This window comes from Hemibagrus wyckioides, linkage group LG02 (assembly GCF_019097595.1).
Source record: "Hemibagrus wyckioides isolate EC202008001 linkage group LG02, SWU_Hwy_1.0, whole genome shotgun sequence".
NCBI classification, from domain to species: Eukaryota; Metazoa; Chordata; class Actinopteri; order Siluriformes; family Bagridae; genus Hemibagrus; species Hemibagrus wyckioides.
Genome location: NC_080711.1, coordinates 6,143,928 through 6,168,435, shown reverse-complemented (window position 1 = coordinate 6,168,435; position 24,508 = coordinate 6,143,928). Strand labels below are relative to the sequence as shown.

Here is a 24,508-nt window from a genome sequence, read left to right as displayed (position 1 = left end):
TTTTAAGCCAAAACAATCACAAAAAATTGCACACTCCTGGAGGGATTGATGTATAGCGGCAGCTGAAAGAAGGACATTCATGGCGTGCAATTTTCATCTCATAAATAAAGCAATTCCATGTTAACACTGTGGCAATAAACAAAAAATCTTGGTCATGTTCTACTGCAAATTGATTGTAGAAACACAAACAACATGTACAGTATTTAGGAATAAATCAAACTCGTGTAGAATGAACATTTTCCCTATGATCTGTTTAGTTGTGCGTGCGTACATGTCGATCGCATTATAAGCCTGATGTTTGAAGCTATTATGAGATTTGTTTCTCAGTGTGTATTTAATGCGAACAGACACAGTCAGCATGCTGTCCCTTTCTGAGCTCTTGCACATTTGCTTGTGTTGTATCTTCATGTTTTATGGAGGAAATGATGTTAACGTCTTGTCAGCGCTTTCAGTGTTTCTCTTGAGGAACGCTGTCACAGCTGCTAGATGTCTCAGCTACATGGGCTGAGGTCTAAAGTGGGGACAGATTACATATGTGTGTGTGTGTGTGTGTGTGTTTTCAAATGAGACACATACAGTATGGTCTCCACTTCTCATGCATCAGTCCATCATTTATTAGCCATATTAGCCATTTCTAATGTCATTGCCCAGGGTTAGTAATGGGGGACAGTGGTGGTTCAAGTGATTAACGCTCTGGGTTGTTGATCAGGGTTCAAGCCTCAGCACCACTAAGCTCCACTGTTGGGTAATTGAGCAAGGCCTTTAACCCTCGCCAGTCCAGGTGCACTGTATCATAGCTGCCCCTGCACTCTGATCCCAACTTCCTCAGCTGGGATATGTGAAGAAAAGAATTCCACTGTCCTGTAATGTATGTGTGGCGATAATAAAAGCTTCTTGCCCTCAGTTCTTCTTCTTCTTCTTCTAAAACTACCCACACTTTTCCAAGGAATTAGTTTAGTTTTACCTTTTTTTTGTCACCTCATATGCGTCCGGATGAATGTATGAAGGGTATGCATGATGTTTTTACAATGATGCCCAGCCCTATAGCACTATCACAGCCAGATTGTTTGGACAGTCAACACTTGCAGAAGCAGTGTGACAAGTTTGACAAGTTTGATTAGATGGAGCATTCACAGATACTAAGAAAAAAAGACAAGGATTATTTTGCCTCCTGTTACTGGCTGTGTCTCAAACCACATACCAGCACACTAACACTAACTAAACAATTTAATATAGCTTTCAAATGACAATCTCTCACTGCCTTTTTACCTTTTCCCTAATTATACTTTATTTTACTTTTTTTCCCCCTTGCATTCACTTTTTCCCATGCATACATGATACGCCCTTCAGGCCTTCATATCAAAGCAGAGAATTGTGTGTGTGTGTGTGAGAGAGAGTGTAATGGGATTTTCTTTTTTTGTAGTGTCAATAGTTCAAAGAGTTCATTGTTACAGAACACTACTTTCAGGTTATACAAATAAGTCCATAGACTGGAGACCAGCTTTATTAAAAATGAACTGTTTTCATGTAGAACAGCGAGAGTGTCTGAACTGATTGAGGAACAGATGTGTGCAGTCAGCAGTGTGAGGAAAGTTGAACCTCAGCTGCTAAACAGATCTAGTTGGGGAAGGGGCATCTGTTATGAGCCACAAGGACACACACACACACACACACACACAGAGAGAGAGAGAGAGAGAGAGAGAAAGAGAAAGTGAGAAAGAGAAAGTGAGAGAGAGAAAGTGAGAAAGAGAGAGAGACACTGCTTACTTACGTAGCTTTTTAATTTGGTATTTAAGTGGCATCTCAACATTAAGCAGATCAGTTAGCTATCAACTTAGTGATGGACAGGTTATGATATAACAGGTTTTGTTAAATAAATGACAGAGACTTCTTTCCTGAAAGTGTGACAAATGTGATCTACCTACTTCCTGGTACATATCTACCTAGCTATGTGCTCACGTTAACACATAACACATCATAGCGTTTGATGGCAGTAAATAAGTCTGGCATGTTCTGATGTCTCAACTTTGACTTTTTAATCTCTCTCTCTCTCTCTCTCTCTCTCTCTCTCTCTCCATTTCTCAGTCTGTGTGACAGAGGTGGAGTGTGTGAGGGAGGGCTGCCAGTCCGAGTGTCTGCGTAGGCTTGCCGATTCTGTTCCCGATTCTCACTGCTTTACACTGGTGTTTCGTGGCGGGAGGAAGAGTCTGGACCTGTGCTGCTCATCACGTGAGGAGGCACAATGCTGGGTCCGGGGCATCCGAACTCTCAAAGACCGTGTCTCCAACATGAGCCAGAAGGAGAAGCTCGATCAATATCCTTCAGCTTTGCTTTCACTTTTTTAGCTGCTCACACCAGTGGACTGAGAGGGAAAGAGTTGAATCAGCTGAAGGTTGATCAGGGTTCTTTTCTTGTGTATGTGACCAGTGTTGAAATCAGACAGATCAGTTTGTGAAATTGACTTTAATGCGGTAACAAGGGGAAAGTCCAGGCCCAGTGCACTGCAGTCAGATACACACACAGAGACTTGCCACGTGTGCAGTGAAATGCATTAGAGTCTGCTGAAACTGTGGTTTAGTAACAGCTGACATAACAAAGCCAGTGCACGTTAACTTATTTCAAAAGTATTTCTAGAACCACAATAATTGCATAATTTCAACAACTGCAATTTACAATGTTGTGCAGTTGAAATTTCATTGAACATTACTCGAGTTACCTATTTGATGCTTTACCATATGCTGTAACATTACAAAACTAACATCCCTGCAATGTTCTGAAAACACAGTGTGTGTTCATTTATGGTTTGTTTTAACATTGCTGTGTTGTTAGGTTATGTTATAGGAACACATGCTTTACAAAATTCCTTTTTATGACCATTTTTTTATAAAAAGACGATCAGAAGACTTGTTCTGGACATTTAACTTTCAGGAAATATTCTGCTAGGTTTCATTTCAGACTCGTGTTTATATTTTTATATATATTTTTTGGACTAGAATTGAACTCTTCCTCCAGCTGAAACAGCTGCTAGCTTTGTCCTGCAGTATAAGTGGACTTACAGAGCATTTCTGGTTAAAGGGGGCAGGAATGCTTCTGATGTTTCCTTTGCAGTTTCAATTCCCCTCACTCACAGGAAGCTGAGGAAAATTACAAAATAGTTCATTAAGACAAGAAGTCATACCTTTTTTGAGGGGGTTAAATCTTAAGAAATGAGTTTAAGTTAGCATTACAGCATCCCATTTTTAATCGTACATGAAAAGGTAGAAAAATATAATAATAATAATAATAATAGTAAAGACAGAAAATACATTAAAAAGAAAAAACCCTACATCTAGTCTGGCAAAACATAAAGGCCTGTGAAATATGAAAAAAATGTTTGCCATTTATGAAAAACCCATCAGTGTTACCCCTTATTGTGTATTTAATTTTCTCAAGCAAACACTGTATCTTTCAGCCACTGTGAGTGAGAAGGTGGGACAGAGGACTTCCACTGTAGGAGAAGGTGAAATCTGACCAGCAATGATGTAAAACTAATAACTTCCTTTTGCACAGAGTTTAACTGAGATGCCTCATCTGGAAGTCCAAAGATAGCGATCAGTTTAAGGAACGGAACGGTTGCAAAATCCCAGTATAGTGGACGCTGTCCTGAAAGAACCTGAGATTACAAATATTATATAGTCGTGGACAGAAGAAAAATGTGACTCAGGTGACTCTGTGAGTTAGAACATCTGTTACATCTGGATAAACGTGAGACAGTCTATATTTAGAAAAATGCACCCTATAAATGACCTTACACTGGCTGAGTGCGAGCCGAGCACGTGATGAGACATTACATAAACCACTCCCGCCACAAGTTCTAGCTAGCCTTTATTTTAGAGTTAATTTGATCGTAAAAATCCAAAATACCATTTATAGATATAATATATATAGATATATTTACCTTGTTGTTGTGATTAAATGTAAGCAAACCTTCCCATTGTTGGTGAGGGAAAGTTAGGAAAGCATTATCGAAAAAAATGTCTAAAACTGTTAAAAACCCTTCTGAGTATAAATCAGGAAAACAGTGTATACCTTTGCTACAATACACTGAAATATCCTTAACTTTTGACACTTGGATCCGGAGCTATCTGAGACGAGCAGATCTGAACCAGGATGGAAAGATGAGTTATGATGAAGTCCAGCACCTGCTCCAGATGATCAATATTGACCTGAATGAGCAATATGCACGCACACTCTTCAAGGTTTGTTTGTGTGTGTGTGTGTGTGTGTGTGTGTTTATACAGCTGGTCCATATGGCTCTCATTATTATTGAAAATATTATTTGATTTCATAACCTTTTTGATGCAATATTTGTCTTCAATCTGTTTTCTATTACAAGGCTCCAAAACACTCTGTGTGTACGTGTGTGTTCTAACGTGTTACACCACAATTCTTGATTCTGATTGGTCAGAAGGTGTTGATTAATTTTCTGCATATAATTCCTGATAATAACTTTGCTGTATTCTTGCCTGCTTTTCTCTTTTGCTGGGTGTTGTGTAGAAGTGTGACCGCTCCCATGACAACCGCTTGGACCCTGTAGAGATTGAGGAGTTTTGTCGGGAGCTCATGCGCCGACCTGAGCTGGACGCTGTGTTTCGTCATTACTCCAGTAACGGCTGTGTGCTCTCTACGCTGGAGTTGCGAGACTTCCTGGGTGATCAGGGCGAAGGAGCCACACTGGGCCACGCACAAAAACTCATCCATACCTACGAGTTCAATGACTGGGGTATACACACACACACACACACACACACACATACGTTTACCTATTTACTGGCCAAATGCTTTTATCTATAAAAGACCTACCAATGAGGCAAAACAGGAAGTGTGATATTTTTAATGAAAAAATTATTTTTATATTGGGAATCTTGTATTAATATCATAATCCAAAGGTAAAGGCAAATATTTGCATGATTTTGAATAGAAAGAAAATATTAAAACTGCAACAATATAGCAAACCTAAAATCAACAGAAAGTTCATGTCAGTGACACTAATTGACTCCTTTTGTTTTATATGATATTATATATCAGACGTGCATCTGTAACGTGTCATACATCTGTAACATGCCACACAATAAACATCTCTCGTCATCCTCTGATTTAATGAACAGCTTACATCATATTTTATAATTACATTGATTATGATAATGCTTGACCGGGCCCACTATCCCTCAGGGTAAGAGGTAGGTATACATCTGTTCTGGCACCGAGGTGGTGGAATGAACTTCTCCTAGATGTCTGAACAGCTGAGTCACTGGCTGTCTTCAAACATATGATGAACACCTACCTCTTCCTGAAACACTTAAACTAGCGCTTATTTTTCCCTGTTTGTTTTATGTATTATTATTGCATATATAGAGCATTATACAGAGTCTGTAACCTAGTGAACCAGTTTTGATGTGTTCGTTAATAGAGATTTCAAACACTTTTGTACATCACTCTGGATGCCAAATGCCAGAAATGTAAATGCAAATGAAAATATTACCCTGCACACAAACACAGGATGAAAATGATTAGCAGTTTTCTGGGAATTGGTTCAGGAATGTGTTAGCTGTGTGCTGTGGGTGTGTTGTTGTTGTTGTTGTTGTTAATAAGTCTGTCATATGTTGTTTAGCCCAGAAGAACCTGTTTATGACTCAGAACGGATTCACCATGTACATGCTGTCGAATGAAAACGACGTGTTCAACCCTGATCACACTAATGTGTATCAGGACATGACGCGGCCGCTGGCCCACTATTATATCTCCTCCTCTCACAACACCTACCTCACTAAAGACCAGGTGACTGGAGAGAGCAGCACAGAGCCTTACATCAGGTACTCATGCCCATACACACACAGACCCTCACACACACACACACACACACACAAACACATAAACACAACACCCACCTCACAAAAGACAAGGTGACTGGAGAGAGCAGCACAGAGCATTACATAAAGTAAACATACACACACATAAACACAGACAGACAAACGACACACTTAAACACAACATACACCTCTCTAAAGGTCAGGTGAATGACAGGAGCAGCACCAGGCCTTTAGGTAGATACACACACACACATCACCCATCTCACAAAAGTCCAGGTGATTGGAGAGAGCAACACAGAGCTTTACATAAAGTAAACACACACACACACACACACACACACAGTCTCTCAAACATCAGTATCATAGTCTCATATCCAGTACATAAACACAATGCCATATTATCAGTGGACCTCACACTATCAAAACGTTCAATGCTGTTGATAAACCGAGTGTGTGTGTGTGTGTGCACCCTCAGGGCTTTGAATCAGGGCTGCCGCTGTGTCGAATTGGACTGCTGGGACGGTGATAAAGGCGAGCCTGTGATCTACCACGGACACACACTCACCTCTAAAGTATCTTTTAAGGAGGTCATTGAAACTATTGCTCAATATGCCTTCAAGGTGAGAGCGGTATTTACAGTTTCAACAGGCAGTGGCTGTCAAAACAGAAGGAATACATATGCTTATCCCTCTCTCTCTCTCTCTCTTTCTGGGTGTGTGTGTGTGTGTGTAGGTGTCTCCGTATCCTCTGATCTTGTCTCTGGAGAATCATTGCTCTGTGGAGCAGCAGGCTGTCATGGCTCAGCACCTGCGCTCTATCCTGGGTTCAGCTCTACTCTCCAAACCCCTCAGTGACCAGACACTCAATCAACTACCCTCACCAGAGGTTACACCCTCTCCTTCTGTCTCTTTCTTTCACCTTCTTTTTCCTTATAATAAAGAACATCAACCATAATAATAATAATAATAATAATAATAATAATAATAATAATAATAATAATAAATCTCTCTCTCTCTCTCTCTCTCTCTCTCTTGCTGTCTCTCAGTTTTAAAATACTTTATTGCCATGATTGTTGGCATACAATATTGCTAAAGTATCTAGATTGAAAGGAAAGGAGAATAACAACAACAATAATAAAAATAAATATAATATATAATAAATATAACAGTATGGACTGGCGACCTGTCCAGGGTGTACCCTTGCCTTTCGCCCTATGTGCGCTGGGATAGGCTCCAGCAGACCCCCGTGACCCTAGGAATCCTAGGAATAAGCGGGTATAGACAATGAATGAATGAATGAATAACAGTGACAAATTTTAATGGGCCAGTGTCAGACAAAAGTATAATAAATGAGGTTTATGTGAGGGCAGCTCTTTCTGTCTTTGTCTCTCACTTTTTGTGTGTGTCTCTCTCTCTCTCTTTCTCTCTCTCTCTCTTTCTCTCTCTCTCTCTCTCTCTCTGTCTATATGTCTGTCTGTCTCTCTCTCTCTCTCTCTCTCTCTCAGTCTTAAATGTTGAGCTGAGTGGTCACAGAGATGAGTTAATAGTGAAATAGCACACTACAGTACAGACAGTCCAAAACAATGCCCTGTCTTACTTATCTCATGTTCACACTTTGTACTTAAGCACTTTTTATCTGAACCCGGTGTTCTCCCCGAGACGAAGAGTCATATTAAATCTGGTAACACTAGCAGACATAAACCAAAAAAAAAGATGTTCTGCATTTTGGAGCAGTAATAAATGCACTATAAATATGTTATGTAAGGAATAAAATAGGACTGGGTGTGCTGTGATGTGGCCTGGTGTGCCTCATTGAAACAAAAGTCACATTACCAGAACAAAGTCATTTAGCTTTAACAGCACACCGTGAAGTGTTTTATTCTTTTAATTCCTGTCACAATGACATCAATTGCAAGTCTTCTTTATTAAATAAGTAGTCACTCTATCAAAATAATACAGAGAAAACACAAAGAAGACTTTATTATGTTGTGGAGCTTAAAGGAACAACTTTATCTCTGATGGTTAGAAAGACTTGAGATTGTTCACACTAAAAATCCTCTAACTGAAAACCTTTTTTCTCTGTTAAATAACATTTTATTTTTAATTTTTTTATTAAATGAAGTGGTCATTCACCATACAGGTCCCTCTCAATCAGCTGTTGCTATAGAAACGATAATCTATTATACATACAAAAATTAACGTGAAATCTTATACGATAATCAATCTCTAGACTAAATGTTCTTTAATTGTCTTTAATTCTCTTTTCCCTTTTATGGCACTTATTGTTGCAGTGGACATCACACAGCATTTCTTTAATTTATTATTACAATAATTGATTTAATTAAAAGCCCAATTGAAAGGTGACATTTGTTATGTTTGCCAGTTTAAGCTTGAATGTCATTTAACTTTCCACACTTTGTCAGAACTGTTTGAGAACCTAAATAAATTTCTGTCAATTCTATTGCTCTAATCCTCTAATGTACTCTTTGTGTTTTTTAGGAGCTGAAGGGCCGAATACTGGTGAAGGCCAGGAAGCTGACTGGTCAGTTGGAGAAGTTAGGCAGTTCGGCCAGCTTCTCATCCAACTCCGATGAGGAAATCGGGGGCAGCAACAAAAGCCCCAGCAAGAAGGATTCTGGGAAGGTGAGTCTTGCTCTTGTCTTACTGTAGTCCGAAAGCACTTCAGCTGGAATGCTCAGTTATTTAAGGGTGTGCTTGTGCAAAGATGCTCCTACTGTATGTCCTCATGTAGCTGCAGTGTCAGAAACGAAATCATTGCAAGTGGAAGTATCTTGTAGTAGTTGGATCTATTTAATATTTCCTATATAATTACAATACAACAATTATATGATTATTAAATATATCACCTGATGCATGATTAATTTCACAATTGATCATAATTTCCAATTAATGACACTAGTCTGGTGGTTGAAAATATCAAGCATAACATTTAGACTGGATTTCAGAAGTTACTTTTTAAAATTTCATCTTGTCATTTCGTGTCATCTGTTCATTAGCATGAGGGTTTATGCTAGGCTCAGACCAATACCTGATAACAGTAACAGTATCGAAGCATCCCTGGGAAAAATTACATTTTATTTCTATAGGTGAAGTCTGATTACATTACCCACGCATAGTGCCTGGAGCTTGCTCTTACATCATGTCTCAGTGAAGGAAGTATTAAATAAATGTTTGTGTGTATGTGATTTCTTGCCTTTTCAGCCAGTCAGCTCTTCTAAGATAAGTCCCGAACTGTCTGAGTTGGTGGTGTATTGTCGCAGTGTGCCCTTTCCCGGATTTGATGCGGCCAGTCAGAGACCCCCGAGTGAGATGTCTTCTTTTTCTGAGAATGAAGCTCTCAAGCAGATCAAAGACTCAGGTGAGACACATGGAGCATAACACTGTCTACAGGTCTACATAGTTAAGCACAAAAACACAGTTTATGTTGTGTAATGAGACGTTTCTTAAAATTATAGGATATGTTGGGAATGTCTGTGAAGTCTGTAAGGAAAAAGGGTGTGTTTATATAATGTGTCTGTGTGCCTTTTATAGGAAATCTTTTTGTGAGACACAACAGTAGACAACTGAGCCGGATTTACCCATCAGGCCAGAGGCTGCAGTCCTCTAACTACGACCCGCAGGACATGTGGAATGTAGGATGTCATATGGGTAAGACTCACTTAACATCTAAACCACTTACCTGAAAACCCTCATCAATTACATTAGCTAGAGGTCATGTAGACTAGAGGAAGCACAAGATCATTTGCATGATGATTATTTCTCTCCTTTTTCCAGTGGCTCTGAATTTCCAGACACCAGGGGAGCAGATGGATCTGAACCGGGGTCGTTTTCTGCCCAATGGACGATGTGGATATGTGCTTAAACCGGACTTCCTGCGTCAGCCAAATTCCAACTTCAACCCGGAGAACACCGGAGGAGGCCCTGGGCACATACCCACTCAACTCACTATACGGGTCAGCAATATTTACAGCATGCATTCAGGATGAGCCATGATCAATACTGAGGTTTGTCAAGAGGGTAAAATAGATGCAGACTAGGATTCAATTAAAATTTAAAAGTTCACAGCTCATTAATTTGCATAACTTTCTTAAATGAATGATCTATGGCTACACACGGGTCTGTTTTTGTAAGACTTTACATTTTCAGCCCCCTAAACATGACGCCGAACAAAACGAACTGTGACTGGTTGCTTTGCATGTCCCTCTTGAGTGATCCTTGGCTGCTAAAGAGTCTAGACTTTCTGCTGTCAGTCTGAGGTCTGGCTATGTGAGACTGCTAATAAAAGTGAGTGTGTGGGTGTGTATTTGACTGGTTTGTGTGAATATGCTGGAAGTGTGTGAAGCTGTGGTGTGTAGTCCATGTTTGTCTGTTCTAAGAAGTTCAGGGATGAAGTTGACCTGATAATATTGTCGTATCCTCCACAAACTATTTATATTTAATGCCTTTATTATTTTTTATGTGTCATTAAGGCTTTGTATTAATTAAAATGCTTTATTTTGTTCCATGAGGTTGATAAGGCTGTCTACCATCTTGTGTCATTTTCAGGTGATTTCTGCTCAGCAGTTACCCAAGATCAACACAGACAAGCCTAACTCTATCGTGGACCCTCAAGTTTGGGTGGAGATCCATGGAGTGTCTATTGATAAGGCACGTGCCAAAACTCACCGCATCAACAACAATGGTACGGCCCTCCTTTTCCCCGAATGGTCCAAACGCTGTTTCAGAGTTGTTTGGCTTTTAAAGGATCAGAACTTTTGAGAGCAAGACTCTGTAATAGTCAGCAAGCTTTTTTGCCAGATTCAGTCGGATTTTGGGGTTAATACAGCAGAAGTACCAACTTTATTTATTTATTTATTTAGAAGTTTGCCTTTTTTTGCATTTACATTTTTTCTTATTTTATAGTTACAATTGTGGCAGCACAGTGGCTTACTGGTTAGCACTGTTGCCTCACAGCAAGAAGGTCCTGGGTTTGAATCCCAGGTTTGAGTTCTCCCTGTGGGGGTACTCTGGTTTCCTCCCACAGTCCAAAAACATGTACATTAGGTTGATTGGTAATTCCCTCCCATAGGAGTGTGTGTGGTTGTCTGTCTATACGTGTGTGGCCCTGTGGTGGACTGGTAACCTGTCCAGGGTGTACCCCTGCCTTTCACCCAATGTGTGCTGGGATAGGCTCCAGCAGGTCCCCGTGACCCTAATTAGGAATAAAGCAGGTATAGAAAATGGATGGATAGTTACAATTGCAGAAATCACAAACCACCATTAAAATTTTTTTTATTTTTATCATGTTTTATAGTTTGTTATGCATGTTTGTGTCGTCCCTTCGAATTACTGACTGTGTTTTATACGAACGTCAATGATGCAAAATATATAAAAAATAAATGTCAACTGGAAGTCAATTTTAATACAAATGTGTTCTGAATAAAAACATTTATATCGGCAATAAATATTCAAAATATTATAGTACATAATTAAATAATGAGAGAAGAATTTGAATATTTGGATCATCTTTAAAACAAAATCTAGATTAAGGAGATCTATGGATTTTTTTTTCAAATATAAAAAGGGTCTGCAAAAATGTCTACACCAAACAGTATGCATCACCGGACAGTTATGAAATTTACCTCATTACTTCATGTTTAATATAACTACAGTATGCTGTACTGCAAAGCTAGCACTTTCATGGGGCTATGCATCTGTTGCTCATGTCACTCTGTGCTCCTGTCATGGTGGCTGTTCGTCAGTGATGCAGCAGTGACACCAAATCTCAGGGCTTACATATCGCGTTCCACACATCTGCTCCGCCACCTTCGAATGTCCGTCAAACCTTAATGGTGAATTGATTGAGTAAGCACTGATTCCTGGTGCTATCAGATGTCCTCTCTGCCCCTTAATGACCCTGAGGATTAACACACAAACACAATGTGTATGTTGTCACTGCAGGTTTCAATCCACGCTGGGATTGCACACTGAGCTTCCAGCTGCAGGTCCCAGAGCTAGCGTTGGTACGCTTTGTGGTGGAGGATCATGATCACACGAGCAAGAACGACTTTGTTGGCCAGTTCACTTTACCCTTCAACAGTCTACGCATAGGTGCGTGCATGTGGATGTTTTATCTGTGTACAGTATACATATACGGTACACATCTTGTTATGATAACTCAGCCTACTCCTCCTTAGACTTTGCAGATAAATAAACTACATTTAAGAAATTAAAATTAAATACAAGAATGACCAGAAATTAGAAGAAATAATAAAAAATAGAATACGATGTGCTGTTATGTTACATGTAGTAACAGTACATATGCAGTGTGCAGAATGTCAATGGAGTAACAGAGTCTTTATGGACTCCTAAGGAATCTGTAGTGTGGACATTCCTGTGTTGAGGAGTCTGGCCTGAGGAAGATGCTCCTCCTGAATGACTTTTTATAGCTGCTATAACATTACTCTAATCCCTATACCATAAGTAATAACAGGGACTCAAACATTCCACAATCTATATTTCTTTAAAAAATTTAAAACCTCCTGGAAAGGCATTACTCAAAATTACTGTAAATAACTCATGATATGTTGTGTTTTGCGTCCTTCTTCCGTCAGGTTACCGTCACATTCACTTATTGAAAGCAGACGGCTCGAGCCTTTCTCCAGCTACACTCTTCATCCATGTGAAGGTTACACGTCGAGGAGTGCCCATTAAAACAGTGTCAGAGCGCATGGGGAAAGTCTGAAACCCTCCAGAGCCTGAGCCGTAGGGATCCCAGATTCTCAAGACATCCAAGGTGGATTAAGAGGAGCAGGAGCAGCCCGGCTCCCGAGCCTCCCTCCCAAAGAACCACACTGATGACACACATGAGCCGTGTAACGTCCAGACACAACCTGCAGAGTCTGCAGTTTTCGAGAGTGTCTCTCGGCACTGACGTGGCTTTGCCGTAGCCAGGGTTTTCTGACAGGCTTTTAGACTAGAGCTGGCTTCGATTGACATCTGTTACTATGAATTCTTGCTGTTTTCTGTTTTTCCTAGACGAAAGTTGCATTATGTGGTCGGATGTGCTTTCTATGCAAGTTTCCATAAAGATAGATGCAACATTGCCAGACTGAGATTTTTACCCAGTCTGACAACTTTTACACAATGTTTTTAGCTCAACTGTTTTTTTTCTTGTAATTTAACATCTAATTTTATTTCCACTCAAAAAGTGCCTGATAACGTACTGTTTAAAGGATGTTCATAAGTGTTACCATACCTGCCATTCTGTAGTAATCCGTGATGTATAGAATAAGTGGATGTAAAGATTCTTGAGCCAAATGTCGTGAGGCTAAAAACTGAGCTAGCATGTTGGAAAAAAAGTGTTATGGGAATGTTGAAAGGCAGTTAACCAAGAAATGACAAAATTCTTCACACAAGGATTTTATTATATGAAGTCGATTCAGTCAGACGTTCAGCACTTTATAACACACTATAGAAGTGAATATAGTTGACGGATTAATTAAAATTAATCATGTAACACAAATCAAGACCGTGTGAGTATGAGGGTAGATTAGACTTTAGTTATATGAAGGTCGTCTCTGTTTAAACTGACTGAGGATTAAAACTTAATGTCTCACCCTGTGAGACTACAGAACTATAAAACTTGCCATTGTTTGCCCTAACCCTACTTCTATCCTGTGGGTTGCCCTTAAAGAGAAAGGGACAGAGCTGAGCTCATTTCCGATCCGGAAAAATGTCAATGAATGAAAGGAAACTAATCAGATATCCATGGCAAGATTATTAATCACAGTTCATTAATTATATTTAAAATGATTGTTATACATTAAACATTTCACAAGTCACGTTACATGCTAAGGAAAATGCTCCCATGTCGAACGATCCGGATGAGCAGAAGCAAATATGAAGGACTGAAATCATTTATTTTATTTTATTTTTGTTAAATCATACATTTTAAATGAAGACTACATTTTATGTGAGCACATGAGTGGGATTTAACTTGTTAACTGAACTGCCATCACTGTAAATATTTCTGTGAATCCTGTCACCAAAGAACAATATGCAAAATTGAAATGAAGTTATGACGGCTATTTCTAATAGCATTAGGCAGGATTGCTTTTCTGTACCCAGAGGACTGTAACTTAACATAGAACAAATCAGAAGTGATGTTAAACATGGACTACTGCACTTAATGTCATTAAATGTGCTAAAACACAAATGTGCTATTCTTCCACAGCTGTAAACTTCTTATTTTTACCAACTGTTGTGTAACAGATGTTTTATAAAGCCTGTACTTTCTATGTTTATAGTGAATTACATATACATACATACATACTGTATATACTGTATATGTACCTAGATGCCTGACATTGCCTTTTTTTAATGACATTTTTAAACTCCAATCTGGACAAGCACCAGGTCCTAATTTAAGGGTTTTTACATTTCTCATGCGCTAATCACATGCTGGTCAGATTTGTGATATTTTTTAAATAACTGTAGACAAAAATGCATGTTTACATTTTATAAACTGTACCATTTTATAACCTAATGTTTGTTTGTCTGAGATTTTGTTTGGGTGTGCTGAAATGCTGAAAAATTATACATTCTTTATGTTAAATGATACACAGACCAGGCATAACATCATGACCATCTGCATAATAATGCGTTGGCCCCCTTTTTGCTGCCAAAACAGCCCTGACCTGTCATGCACTGTGCAATTTGAGCAACAGTAGCTTGTCTGTTGGATCAGATCACACGGGCCAGCCTTCGCTCCCCACATGCATCAATGAGACTTGGCCTCCCATGACCCTGTCACCGGTTCACTACTGTTCCGTTCTTGGACCACTTTTGATAGACACTGACCACTGCAGACCGGGAACACCCCACAAGAGCTGCAGTTTTGGAGATGCTCTGATCCAGTGGTCTAGCCATCACAATTTGGCCCTTGTCAAACTCACTCAAATCCTTACGCGTGCCCATTTTTTCCTGCTTCTAACACATCAACAGTGAGGACAAAATGTTCACTTGCCGCCTAATATATCCCACCCACTAACAGGTGCCATGATGAGGAGATAATCAGTGTTATTCACTTCACCTCTCACTGCTCATAATGTTATAGCTGATATGTGTATATTAGATATTTATCTAATATATATACCTTATTAAATTACACTGCCATGAAAGTTATGTGCAGACACAGCAAACAGTAACAGTGATGAAAAAACTATAAATGCTTGCCGTAATATGCTATATAAGTATAAATCATGCTGATTTTATATTTATTTAAACATCTTTAATAAAACAAAACAATGCTAGGTGTAATACTACATGTGTTCATCAACTGGGATTGGATTAAATAATTTAAGTGATAAGCAATGACCAAAAAACAGGGGAAAAATCAAGGAGTCTTGACTCTTAATTGGAGAACCGAGCCGATCTGACTCATTACAAGAGCCAACTCTTTGAGCTCCTGGAAGTTTTTTCTCTCCATAAATCTATCTGAAATTGTTAGTCTTAACTTATCTATGCACCCGTACTTAAACAGTCTCTAACCGATAACTTTGGTCAGCTCTTGAGGGGGAAAATGTCCAAAGATCAAAAGAATCGACTCCTCTTGGTGAGCCGAGCCTCTCTGATTCTGACTCACTCCCTTCTGTCAAGCGCAACGGTTTGCGTACACGCAACTTTGGCGCCACCTTGTGACCAGTGCAATCAATAACTTGAAATTATTATTATTATTATTATTATTATTATTTAGAGAAATCATACAATTTTAAACAGAATCTATGAGTAATATCCAAGTGCTCCTTTCTCAATTACAACAATTAATGTATAACAAGTGTTGTGAGTAAATTATACATTACTGTTTTATCGTTAGCTAGTGCACCAATGAGGACGCAACTTGCTAGCAGATAAAGCTAAATGATTAGTAGGCAATTGTTGCAGTAAGAAAGGATGACACTTTAAGAGAAAACGCAGTCATTTGCTTTTGTAATAACAAAACGTTTTAACAAGGACTACAGTGGCTACATCCACTACATCCCCCACAATGCCCTGCGACGTTTCCACCAATAGGAATCGGAAAGGGTTGGAGTTTTCAAAGGCGAGTGCTTCACTTCCTCGTTAATCATGGCGGATGAGAATGAGACAGCACCGAAGCAGGAGAAAGAAGTGGAGCTAGAGGAGGACCATGGGCATTGTAGCGACTGCGAAAATGAAGAGCATCATTTCGATGAAGGGTGAGGATACATACTTGTCTGTGGGTTGATTAGAAATGCAATAACTCGTGATCCGCACCCTTAAAGTCTAGGGCCCTTGCATGGCTAGGTCAAAGGAGGCGAGAATTATAGGAATTCGCCCACTAGTTGCCTCTCATTGGGCCGTTTCTTTGATTGACAGGCGCTTTTGAACGGTTATTGGATAATACGTATTGATTCTAATGAAGAGGGCGGGGATTAGCGCATTGATTCAGCTAGGTGCTGTTCAAGCTAACGTGATTTACTGTCACGAAATCATAACCGGTGTGTTTTTCTTTGTAATAACTCACGGTACTGCTGTAACTAGAAATATGCATTCATGCACGCGCAGTTTGTCTTTAGATCGCTGTCTATATTATCTTATAAATCTCTGAATGCTGACTATCAAGTAGAACTAGTTCTTAGCCTCACTCGAACATGGACCAGCCTGGCTATAACGCTGTGTCCCAAATGCTCGGTTTTTAAACCCCTGCTCCCTCGAGCACTTGAAGGCTCACTTATAGGGTTGCTCTGGGGTGACGTCACCAAAGTGCAGACTTCGTGAAGACCACTAGGAGATTAGAGTGGTATTTGAGACACGGCCGAGTTTCCTTTCACTTCACTGTCAGCCAGCTATTATAAAAATTGTGTCTACAGTAAAAATAAATCAATAAAAAAAATACATGCATGTTTTAAACGCAGTATAAGCATAACTAAAACATTTGGAAATTGTGAAGAAAACAAAATGTTTATATAAACCGCATGGCTGTTTAGGTTGCTAATCTCCATGCTAGGTAGCTAAAGCTTCTTGGAGATGACACGCTATGGCTAGTTTAAAAGGAGAAAGAAAAGCTAGCTGCTGTACACATCAACACATTCAGTCATATCAGTAGCACGTATTCTTTTTACACTGGGGTTACGATTTATACATATTAATAAATTCTTTGTGTTATTTTTTTTTAGTGAGAAATACATTATGAAGCGGTTTCAGGCAACAGATTAACAAGGACGCATGCTAGCTAAGCGGTTTGTAAACCACTAGTACATGTAACAGTCGCAAAATAACACTATAATTTATTGTACTTTCACTTCGAATATCTCAGAGCTTAATCTTCATGATAAGATTAGAGTCTGCTAAATGTCTGGGAGTAATTATAGTCTTTGCTCAACCAGCAGTTTATCGGACAAGACTTTAACATCATGGCCATAAACACTGGGTTAGGATTTAATTCACAATGCAATGTAGTCAATATAATTGCAGTATAATGTCATGAGCCTCTTTTGGAAGGAAATATATCATGTAACTGTCATGTGTTTATTCTGATTGGTTTGAAATGTTTATGGTGTCATGGCCTTGTATAAAAGCACATCACAGTTTCAAGGTATTACACACACACACACACACGTCTGAGATAAAATCATTGTGTATATGTATGTAACAAATACCAAGAGAAAACAAAAAGATGACCTCCCATTATACACCCAATGTTTGTGGATACCTGACCATCACACTTGTATCAGGTTCTAACCCAAACTGTTGCCGCAAACCTGTAAGCAAACACCCGACCGAATAGATGTATTATGTAACACGACAATGCCCCTGTGCACAAAGCTAGCTCCATGAACACATGGTTTATTAAGGTTGGAGTGGAAGAACATGGACAAGCTGTGTCCCAAATGCTCGTTTTTTTTTAAACCCATGCTCTCTCGAGCACTTAAAGGCTCACTTATAGGGTTGCACAAAGGTGATGTCACCACAGTGAGAAGACTACTAGAAGATTAGAGTGGTATTTGAGAAACGGCCTAGTTAGCAAACAGACCTATAAGCAAACATCTGAATAGATGTATGATGTAACACGACAATGCCCCTGTGCACATGAATACATGGCTTGTTAAGGTTGGAGTGGAAGAGCTTAAGTCTCCTGCACAGAACCCTGACCTTAACCCTACTGAACACATTTAGGATGAACTGGAACACTGACTCAACCCCAGACCTCACCTGACATCAGTGTTTGATCTCACTAATGCCCTTGTGGCTAAATAAACACAAATCCCCACATCCACACTCCAAAATGTAAAGCAAAGACTTCCCAGAAGAAAAGAGTTCAAACAGCAAAGGGAATAAATCTGGAATAAGATCTTCAAAAAGCATGTAAGGGTGTGACGGTCAGATCTCTACATCCTTTTGGCCGTATCAGTATTTGTCATTTTTTGTTGTTAGAAGCTGAAAAGAAAAGAGTCTGTGGGGGAAAAGGCTGTGCGCTGAGGCTTAAAAAACTACTGCAGCACCATTTAGCCAAAAATAGATCGTTTTGTTTAGTTCTCATTAACGAAGCCATCGTTTAGAATCAAGTCAGGATCTTGCCGTGATAGCAGAGGTGATAATGTAAAAGGTTTAAAATAGTAACGACAGTAGATGATCATACAGCAAAAAGGGATTTCGGTGCTTTCTGTATGAACAGAGAAAGAAAAGTGCTGTAGTATGATTTAGGGGTCCACAGTGAGAGGGTTTGAAATCTTTCAAGAGCCAAAGCCAACATTAAAGGAATAATAGCCACTGGATTAAGGTACTCTGTTGGGTACAAAGCATTGTACGCAAAGCATTTTTATTTTGTAAACATCAATGATGTGCTAACTCCTACACCGTGACTAGCCATAACAGCCCTTGTGTACATTATTTTGTAATTTGTCTACATGTATGTAACAGCTGTCATGTATGTCTCAGTAAACACTGAGCACAAACAGCACTGTTTATTACATGCGCTATAGAATCCACTACGTGTGCTCATGTCCTACGTTGTCCAGTGAGAAAAAAGCCATTTGGGATTCAGCCACACGCTGCCTGAACAAAGCACCACACACTCATGCTGTCACGACTCATGTTTGCAGTACAGTAGCGTTCATTCAGCCTGTAAAGGCGGGGGTTGTGGTCGGGTTTCTCTTCAGCCGTCGAATCATGTCGAACACACAGCGCACTTTTCTTTCTCCTGCTGCCTTTGTTCAGGGTCACAGTGCACTGCGTGCGTCTCTCATCCCATCACAAGCACATGCTTTTCACCCTGCGGGTAATGAGACATGTCATCTGCCCCGTCCCACATTGACACGCTGCGTTCTGTGCCCTCACCTCGCTCCCTTACTCTGGAGTGTAATAGGATTAACTGCTGCTCCTTAGTAAGTACTGAGTGACCACTGCCTGCTGACGTTAACCCATATTAGCTCATCTCAGGTAGTTGGACCTTTGTTCCTTCTCGTTTGGGAGGTTTAAGTGGACAAATTGTTATGATTCGCATAATAATTTCAACCTTTTCACCTATTTAGACCATTTAAAAACATTCATATGAAAAGCTCAACTCTGCAGCGTGAAAACAAAACCGCACAGTCTGTTACACAAATCTGATTGGTGCAGATTAATTTTATATAACCTCAGTAATATAAAACATAATATAATTTTAGAGTCATGTTCTTTTTCTAACACGTCAGTGTGTCTAAAGCTATAACTAATACCCAGGGACTTGTATGGAGGACGGTCCATGTCATGAAAGTGTAATAACCATTGGCTTAAAATATGCTGATATTTGATAAGGAAAACATATTAGCATAGATTCATTAAAGCTTTATATAAAGAGACGTTGATTTATGGAGGGAGTCGCTTGTTTTGGTGCTTGGTAAAAGTTTAAAGCTGCCTTTTTAAAACACAAATGTCTTGAATTATTGATAATAAAAAAAAAACAGGAACAGGTGAGAGAGCGGCTTTTTATAGCTGTGATAGCAGTCATAACAGGAAGTCGTTTAGGGTATATTTCATAGCGTTAAATGTGACTACAAATGGATAAAAAAGTAAAGCTATTTAATTGAAAAACAAATGTAATCGTTTGCAAATGTGGTATCGGAGGAATAGAACATGTGTGCTGTTATGGGAAAATAATCAACCTTTGGATAGTAACAGGAATTTGTCTGTTTTACTCTGTCCCTCTTGGACTCTGAGGACAAATCATACATTATAAAATTGTAAATGTTCATATTTACTTTTATTGGCATAAAACGATAAATTAGGAATATAAACTAAAAGCTGGTTCGTTTTCAAAGATCATGTTCTAGCCCGAAATGGTTGAAGTTACTTTCAGTTACTTTCCCCTCAATCCATTCTCTCTATACAAGTTGATGTTCTAGCTGTTCTCTCTCTCTCTCTCTCTCTCTCTCTCTCTGTGTGTGTGTGAGAGAGCAAGAGAGAGACTGTCTACTGTATGCTGGACTGTTCTCTCTTCTCATTAGCACAATGCCAGTGTATTTCTTTTCTGCCTTTTCTGTAATTCGTAATTATAGCCGACTCTGTCCTAGAATAAACCCACAGAAAGGAAAATTCTGTGAAATACAGCGTGTTAAACAGTCTGCTGTACTGCTGTATAGCTTACTGTATAACAGTTGAGCTGAGTCATCATAAGGGTTGAGCGCAGCGTGTTTGGAAACAAAATATATCGTAAATCTATAATTTATTGAATCCCATAGCAGTGCTGTACTGCTCAGGGTCCTGTCTGTTAGAGTATGAAGCTCTTGGAGTAATCCGAATGTACAATCTGAGGGAGTGTCTCGTTGTGTATGATTAAAAAAAAAAACACACATACCACCAGCCAACCGCTGCTTATGCATAACACCAAATTTTGCATGCATTCAATTTCTCACCCAAAGTGACTGACAGGACAGAGAGATTATTCCACCCCTCCCTCAAACACACTTTGCTCTCTTGGATTCAAGCTCGTGTTCTCCAGGTGACGATACAAACGCTTTTCTACTGCACCACTTGGGACATCCCACATGAGAGCTATTATTTAAGAAGATACAAACGAACCAAATGGCATAAACACTGCACATGTAAAAGCATCCTGAGCATATGATTAATGCATTATTTAGTCCAATAACATGTACATCACTAATTCTGTATGTCACTGATCCTCTGTTATAAATCTATCATCATCGTAACTGATAACAAGTCCTGGTCGATACTTTGACACTCATTGATTTTGATCTTCTCAGTCAGATTAGTCCTGGGATTAGTAATCTGCTAAATTTCCTTCAGACCAGGCTGCACATCTTATTCTTTCGGAACATTGTACGTTGTGAATGGATTGATTCAGATGGAATACAGTGTTTTTAAAATAAGGGAGTAATCACATCAGCAGATAGATCTCGTGATCAGGTCGTTTATCGCCTCGTTTCACCTGACCAAGCACCAAGTTTACATTTTGCTTGCTGTGCTGTAAATATACAATGAAGTCTAGCGACTGAAGGATCTATAATGCTGTGTTGTTTAAATGTGTGTTCTTGCAGTGTCTTTATTCCTGTATGTGGCTTGTTCTGGTTTACAGAGAAAAAGGGGACACAGGGGCCAAGAAGAAGAAAAAGAAACAGAAGAAAAAGAAGGACAAATCTGGAGGAAAGGATTCAACCCAGGACCCGCTGGCCAAAGTAAGAAAACCATTTATATCCTTGATGGATTTCATGCCTTTGGGCCTCCTGGTGGTCCAGTGGTAGGATCCCACGCTCTTATTGCCGCATCCCGGGTTCGATTCCTGGGCAGGAAGCTAACCCAGCCACTGAAGAGTTAACTCTCAGTGCCGGTCCCAAGCCTGGATTAAATGGGAGGGTTGCGTCAGGAAGTAAAACCTGTGCCAAGTCGAAACATGCGGACTAAATGATCCACTGTGGCGACCTAGAACAGGGAGCAGCCAACAACATGTATTTCATGCTTTTATTGGATACAATCAGTTGTTATATAACTAACATTCTCTTTTTCTGTTTCTTCTCACTCCTCCGCTCTCTAGGTGAACTCTCTCCCCGCCGATAAGCTTCAGGAGATTCAGAAAGCCATCGAGCTCTTCTCAGTGGGACCAGGACCTGCCAAAACCATGGAAGAGGCTACACGCCGTAGCTACCAGTTCTGGGACACTCAGCCTGTTCCTAAACTAGGTACACTTCAGTATACTCTAGAGCAGGGGTGTCCAATCTTATCCAGAAAGGGCCAGTGTGGGTGCAGGTTTTTGTTCCAATGAAGCAGAAGCCACAGCTAAGTCTACTGAAAGCCAAGATCAGCTGATTAAAAAGGTGGAATCAGGTGTGACCCCTGCCTGATTGGTATGAAAACCTGCACCCACACCGGTCCTTTGCGTATAAGATTGGACACCCCTGCTCTAGACTGATATATTCCTACTGTAACAAGCTAGTCAGTGCAGCAATACACAGTCTTTTTAAAGAATCAGTTTTAATGAAGAGAACATTTTGGTTTAGTTATAAGTCGTAAGTTACCAGTAAATACTTCTCCATCTTTTTTCACACTAGATGCATCATGGGACAGTCATAGCTTACTCGTGCCCCTGAGTGTGTGTAAATTAAGCGCAAGAAGGCTAACTAATATTAGGGAAACTCTTGCTTGATGGGGCTTTATATTGTACAATTTCAGATGAGTTACTGCACTTGTTCTTTAATCATGATGATGCTGTGATCCGAGAGAAATAAAACACTCAGGGACAAGCTATTACGGGAAGATTTACTTGGAAGCGCTAATAGCTTTTTCGTCAGGTCGCATAACTTCAGCGCTCTGTTGATTTTTATTTTTTATTTTTTTTTACACCACACTGGATCGTGTTTTGTTCATTACTTTTTGTTTAACTGTTCAGGAGAGATGGTGACGACGCACGGCTGCATCGAGCCTGATAAAGATAACATCCGAGAAGAGCCGTACAGCCTTCCTCAGGGTTTCAGCTGGGATACACTGGACCTCGGAAATCCCGCTGTGGTGAGACACACACACACACACATTTCTTATTTTAATTATTAATACTCAAATTAGTTCCTAGGCTTTGTGAGTCTGTTTAGACGAGCTGCGATGATGTTTTGAATGTGGTTCGATTTTATTTGGAAGTCAGATTTTTTTCTATTTGTTCAAACACACATTCACGGGAACTGAAGAATGTGCAGTTTCCTGTCATTTAAACACCATGTAGTTCACACCCATGGTGTTATGAGAGAAGTATGAATTGTAAGAAAGTGATAGATGATATCCCAGACCTCTCTGATCAAACGTGGTTGTGGCTGTGCTTTGGTTCAGTGTTGAAACGTCTTCAGAGGCTCATCACAGACTAGTTTTAGGGATTACATCATGACACTGGTTGGAGTCAGTGCAATATCATGCAAGCCAGATCCTCTGCACATCACAGATTTATAATTTATAATTATTTATAATCGAGAAATTATTGATGTTGTGAAAGCTCGTTTGGTTGGTTTTTATTCTCCTCTGTTGTTTAGCTAAAGGAGCTGTACACTCTGCTGAATGAGAACTACGTGGAGGATGATGATAACATGTTCCGCTTTGACTATTCGCCCGAATTCCTGCTTTGGTATGTACATCATCATCATCATCATACATCCCTTTCCAACAACATTCTCTACTGGTTTAATGGATGGATATTGTAATATTTCCTTATTCATCTTCAGTAAGTGTTTAACATGTTGTAGTTAAAAATAATTCGGAGCCTATACTAAGCCATCCAGGATGTCAGGAGGGTTTTTTCTATGCTTCATTTAAAATTCTAAAATTTGTGATTCATTTTGCTGAGTCTTTTTTTTCCCCCAATTTCTTGAATTGGTTAAATTGCAAGCACTGGCTTCTTCTTTCATACTCCTAACAATGAAAACACATGTGATTACTTTCTGTGATAGCTGTACTTTGACTTAATACGTGTTGTGTCAAGTCACGTGACGTGTCTCGGCCCAAATCCACGGAAAATCTGCATCCTTTTAACAAAAAGATTGCAAGCACAGTTTGTCGATTTCTTAAAATCTCAAAATCCCGGAAGGAATGATTGATTGGGAAGACTGATTATAAAGCTCAAATAGACTTTGTCTATAAAAAGAACAGCGCACACAATCAAACTTATTCAATATAGAAATCAAATCCGCATAATAGCGTGGTTAGAATTTTAGGAAAAAACGCCCTCTTCAGTAACTAAAGCTCAGATCTAAACATGGGATCCTGGAGCTCTGATGCTCTCATGCAGTGGAATAGATCTGAATTGTGGGTAGCTTCACCATATTAGCGGTAAGGATGAGGACTTCCTCAGGTTTCATCACTGACCTGGCCATTGCATCTCTTTTTCTCCATCCTTTTGATTCCAACCACTTGAAGAAACAACACATGATTCCTGTAAAGCAGGAATGATCTATAAAAGGATGTACTAATGAACTGTCCTGCTTTTAAGAAGTCTAGACAGTGCTTATTTTACTCTGAAACTATATACTTAGATGCCTTCCAAAACATTTCACTGGGAAAATATTAATTATATACCTGCTGCTGTTGCTGAAAAGTTGTAAGAATTTGAGTTCCTTGATGTTGCCATGGAAATAGCCATTGACGCTGATATGGCATTAAAAT

The 24,508-nt window shown here is 39.5% G+C and overlaps 2 protein-coding genes across 2 annotated transcripts in view; both read left to right on the top strand.

Annotated features, from left to right (window-relative positions):
• Nucleotides 1-14,394, top strand: part of plcd3a (phospholipase C, delta 3a) — a 40,202-nt gene extending 25,808 nt beyond the window's left edge. The window contains exons 3-15 of the mRNA XM_058374785.1: nt 2,086-2,314; nt 4,109-4,238; nt 4,537-4,762; nt 5,651-5,852; nt 6,325-6,469; nt 6,582-6,734; nt 8,348-8,491; nt 9,071-9,227; nt 9,401-9,517; nt 9,644-9,822; nt 10,415-10,550; nt 11,810-11,959; nt 12,463-14,394. Of these exons, the coding sequence (XP_058230768.1) occupies nt 2,086-2,314; nt 4,109-4,238; nt 4,537-4,762; nt 5,651-5,852; nt 6,325-6,469; nt 6,582-6,734; nt 8,348-8,491; nt 9,071-9,227; nt 9,401-9,517; nt 9,644-9,822; nt 10,415-10,550; nt 11,810-11,959; nt 12,463-12,593 (2,099 nt within the window). The 3' untranslated portion in view covers nt 12,594-14,394. The remainder of the gene's footprint in view (nt 1-2,085; nt 2,315-4,108; nt 4,239-4,536; nt 4,763-5,650; nt 5,853-6,324; nt 6,470-6,581; nt 6,735-8,347; nt 8,492-9,070; nt 9,228-9,400; nt 9,518-9,643; nt 9,823-10,414; nt 10,551-11,809; nt 11,960-12,462) is intronic.
• A 1,549-nt stretch (nt 14,395-15,943) lies between these two features.
• The window catches only part of nmt1a (N-myristoyltransferase 1a), a 16,870-nt gene continuing 8,305 nt past the window's right edge, over nt 15,944-24,508 (top strand). Inside the window, exons 1-5 of the mRNA XM_058418930.1 lie at nt 15,944-16,086; nt 21,447-21,546; nt 21,903-22,047; nt 22,755-22,873; nt 23,383-23,474. Of these exons, the coding sequence (XP_058274913.1) occupies nt 15,977-16,086; nt 21,447-21,546; nt 21,903-22,047; nt 22,755-22,873; nt 23,383-23,474 (566 nt within the window). The 5' untranslated portion in view covers nt 15,944-15,976. The remainder of the gene's footprint in view (nt 16,087-21,446; nt 21,547-21,902; nt 22,048-22,754; nt 22,874-23,382; nt 23,475-24,508) is intronic.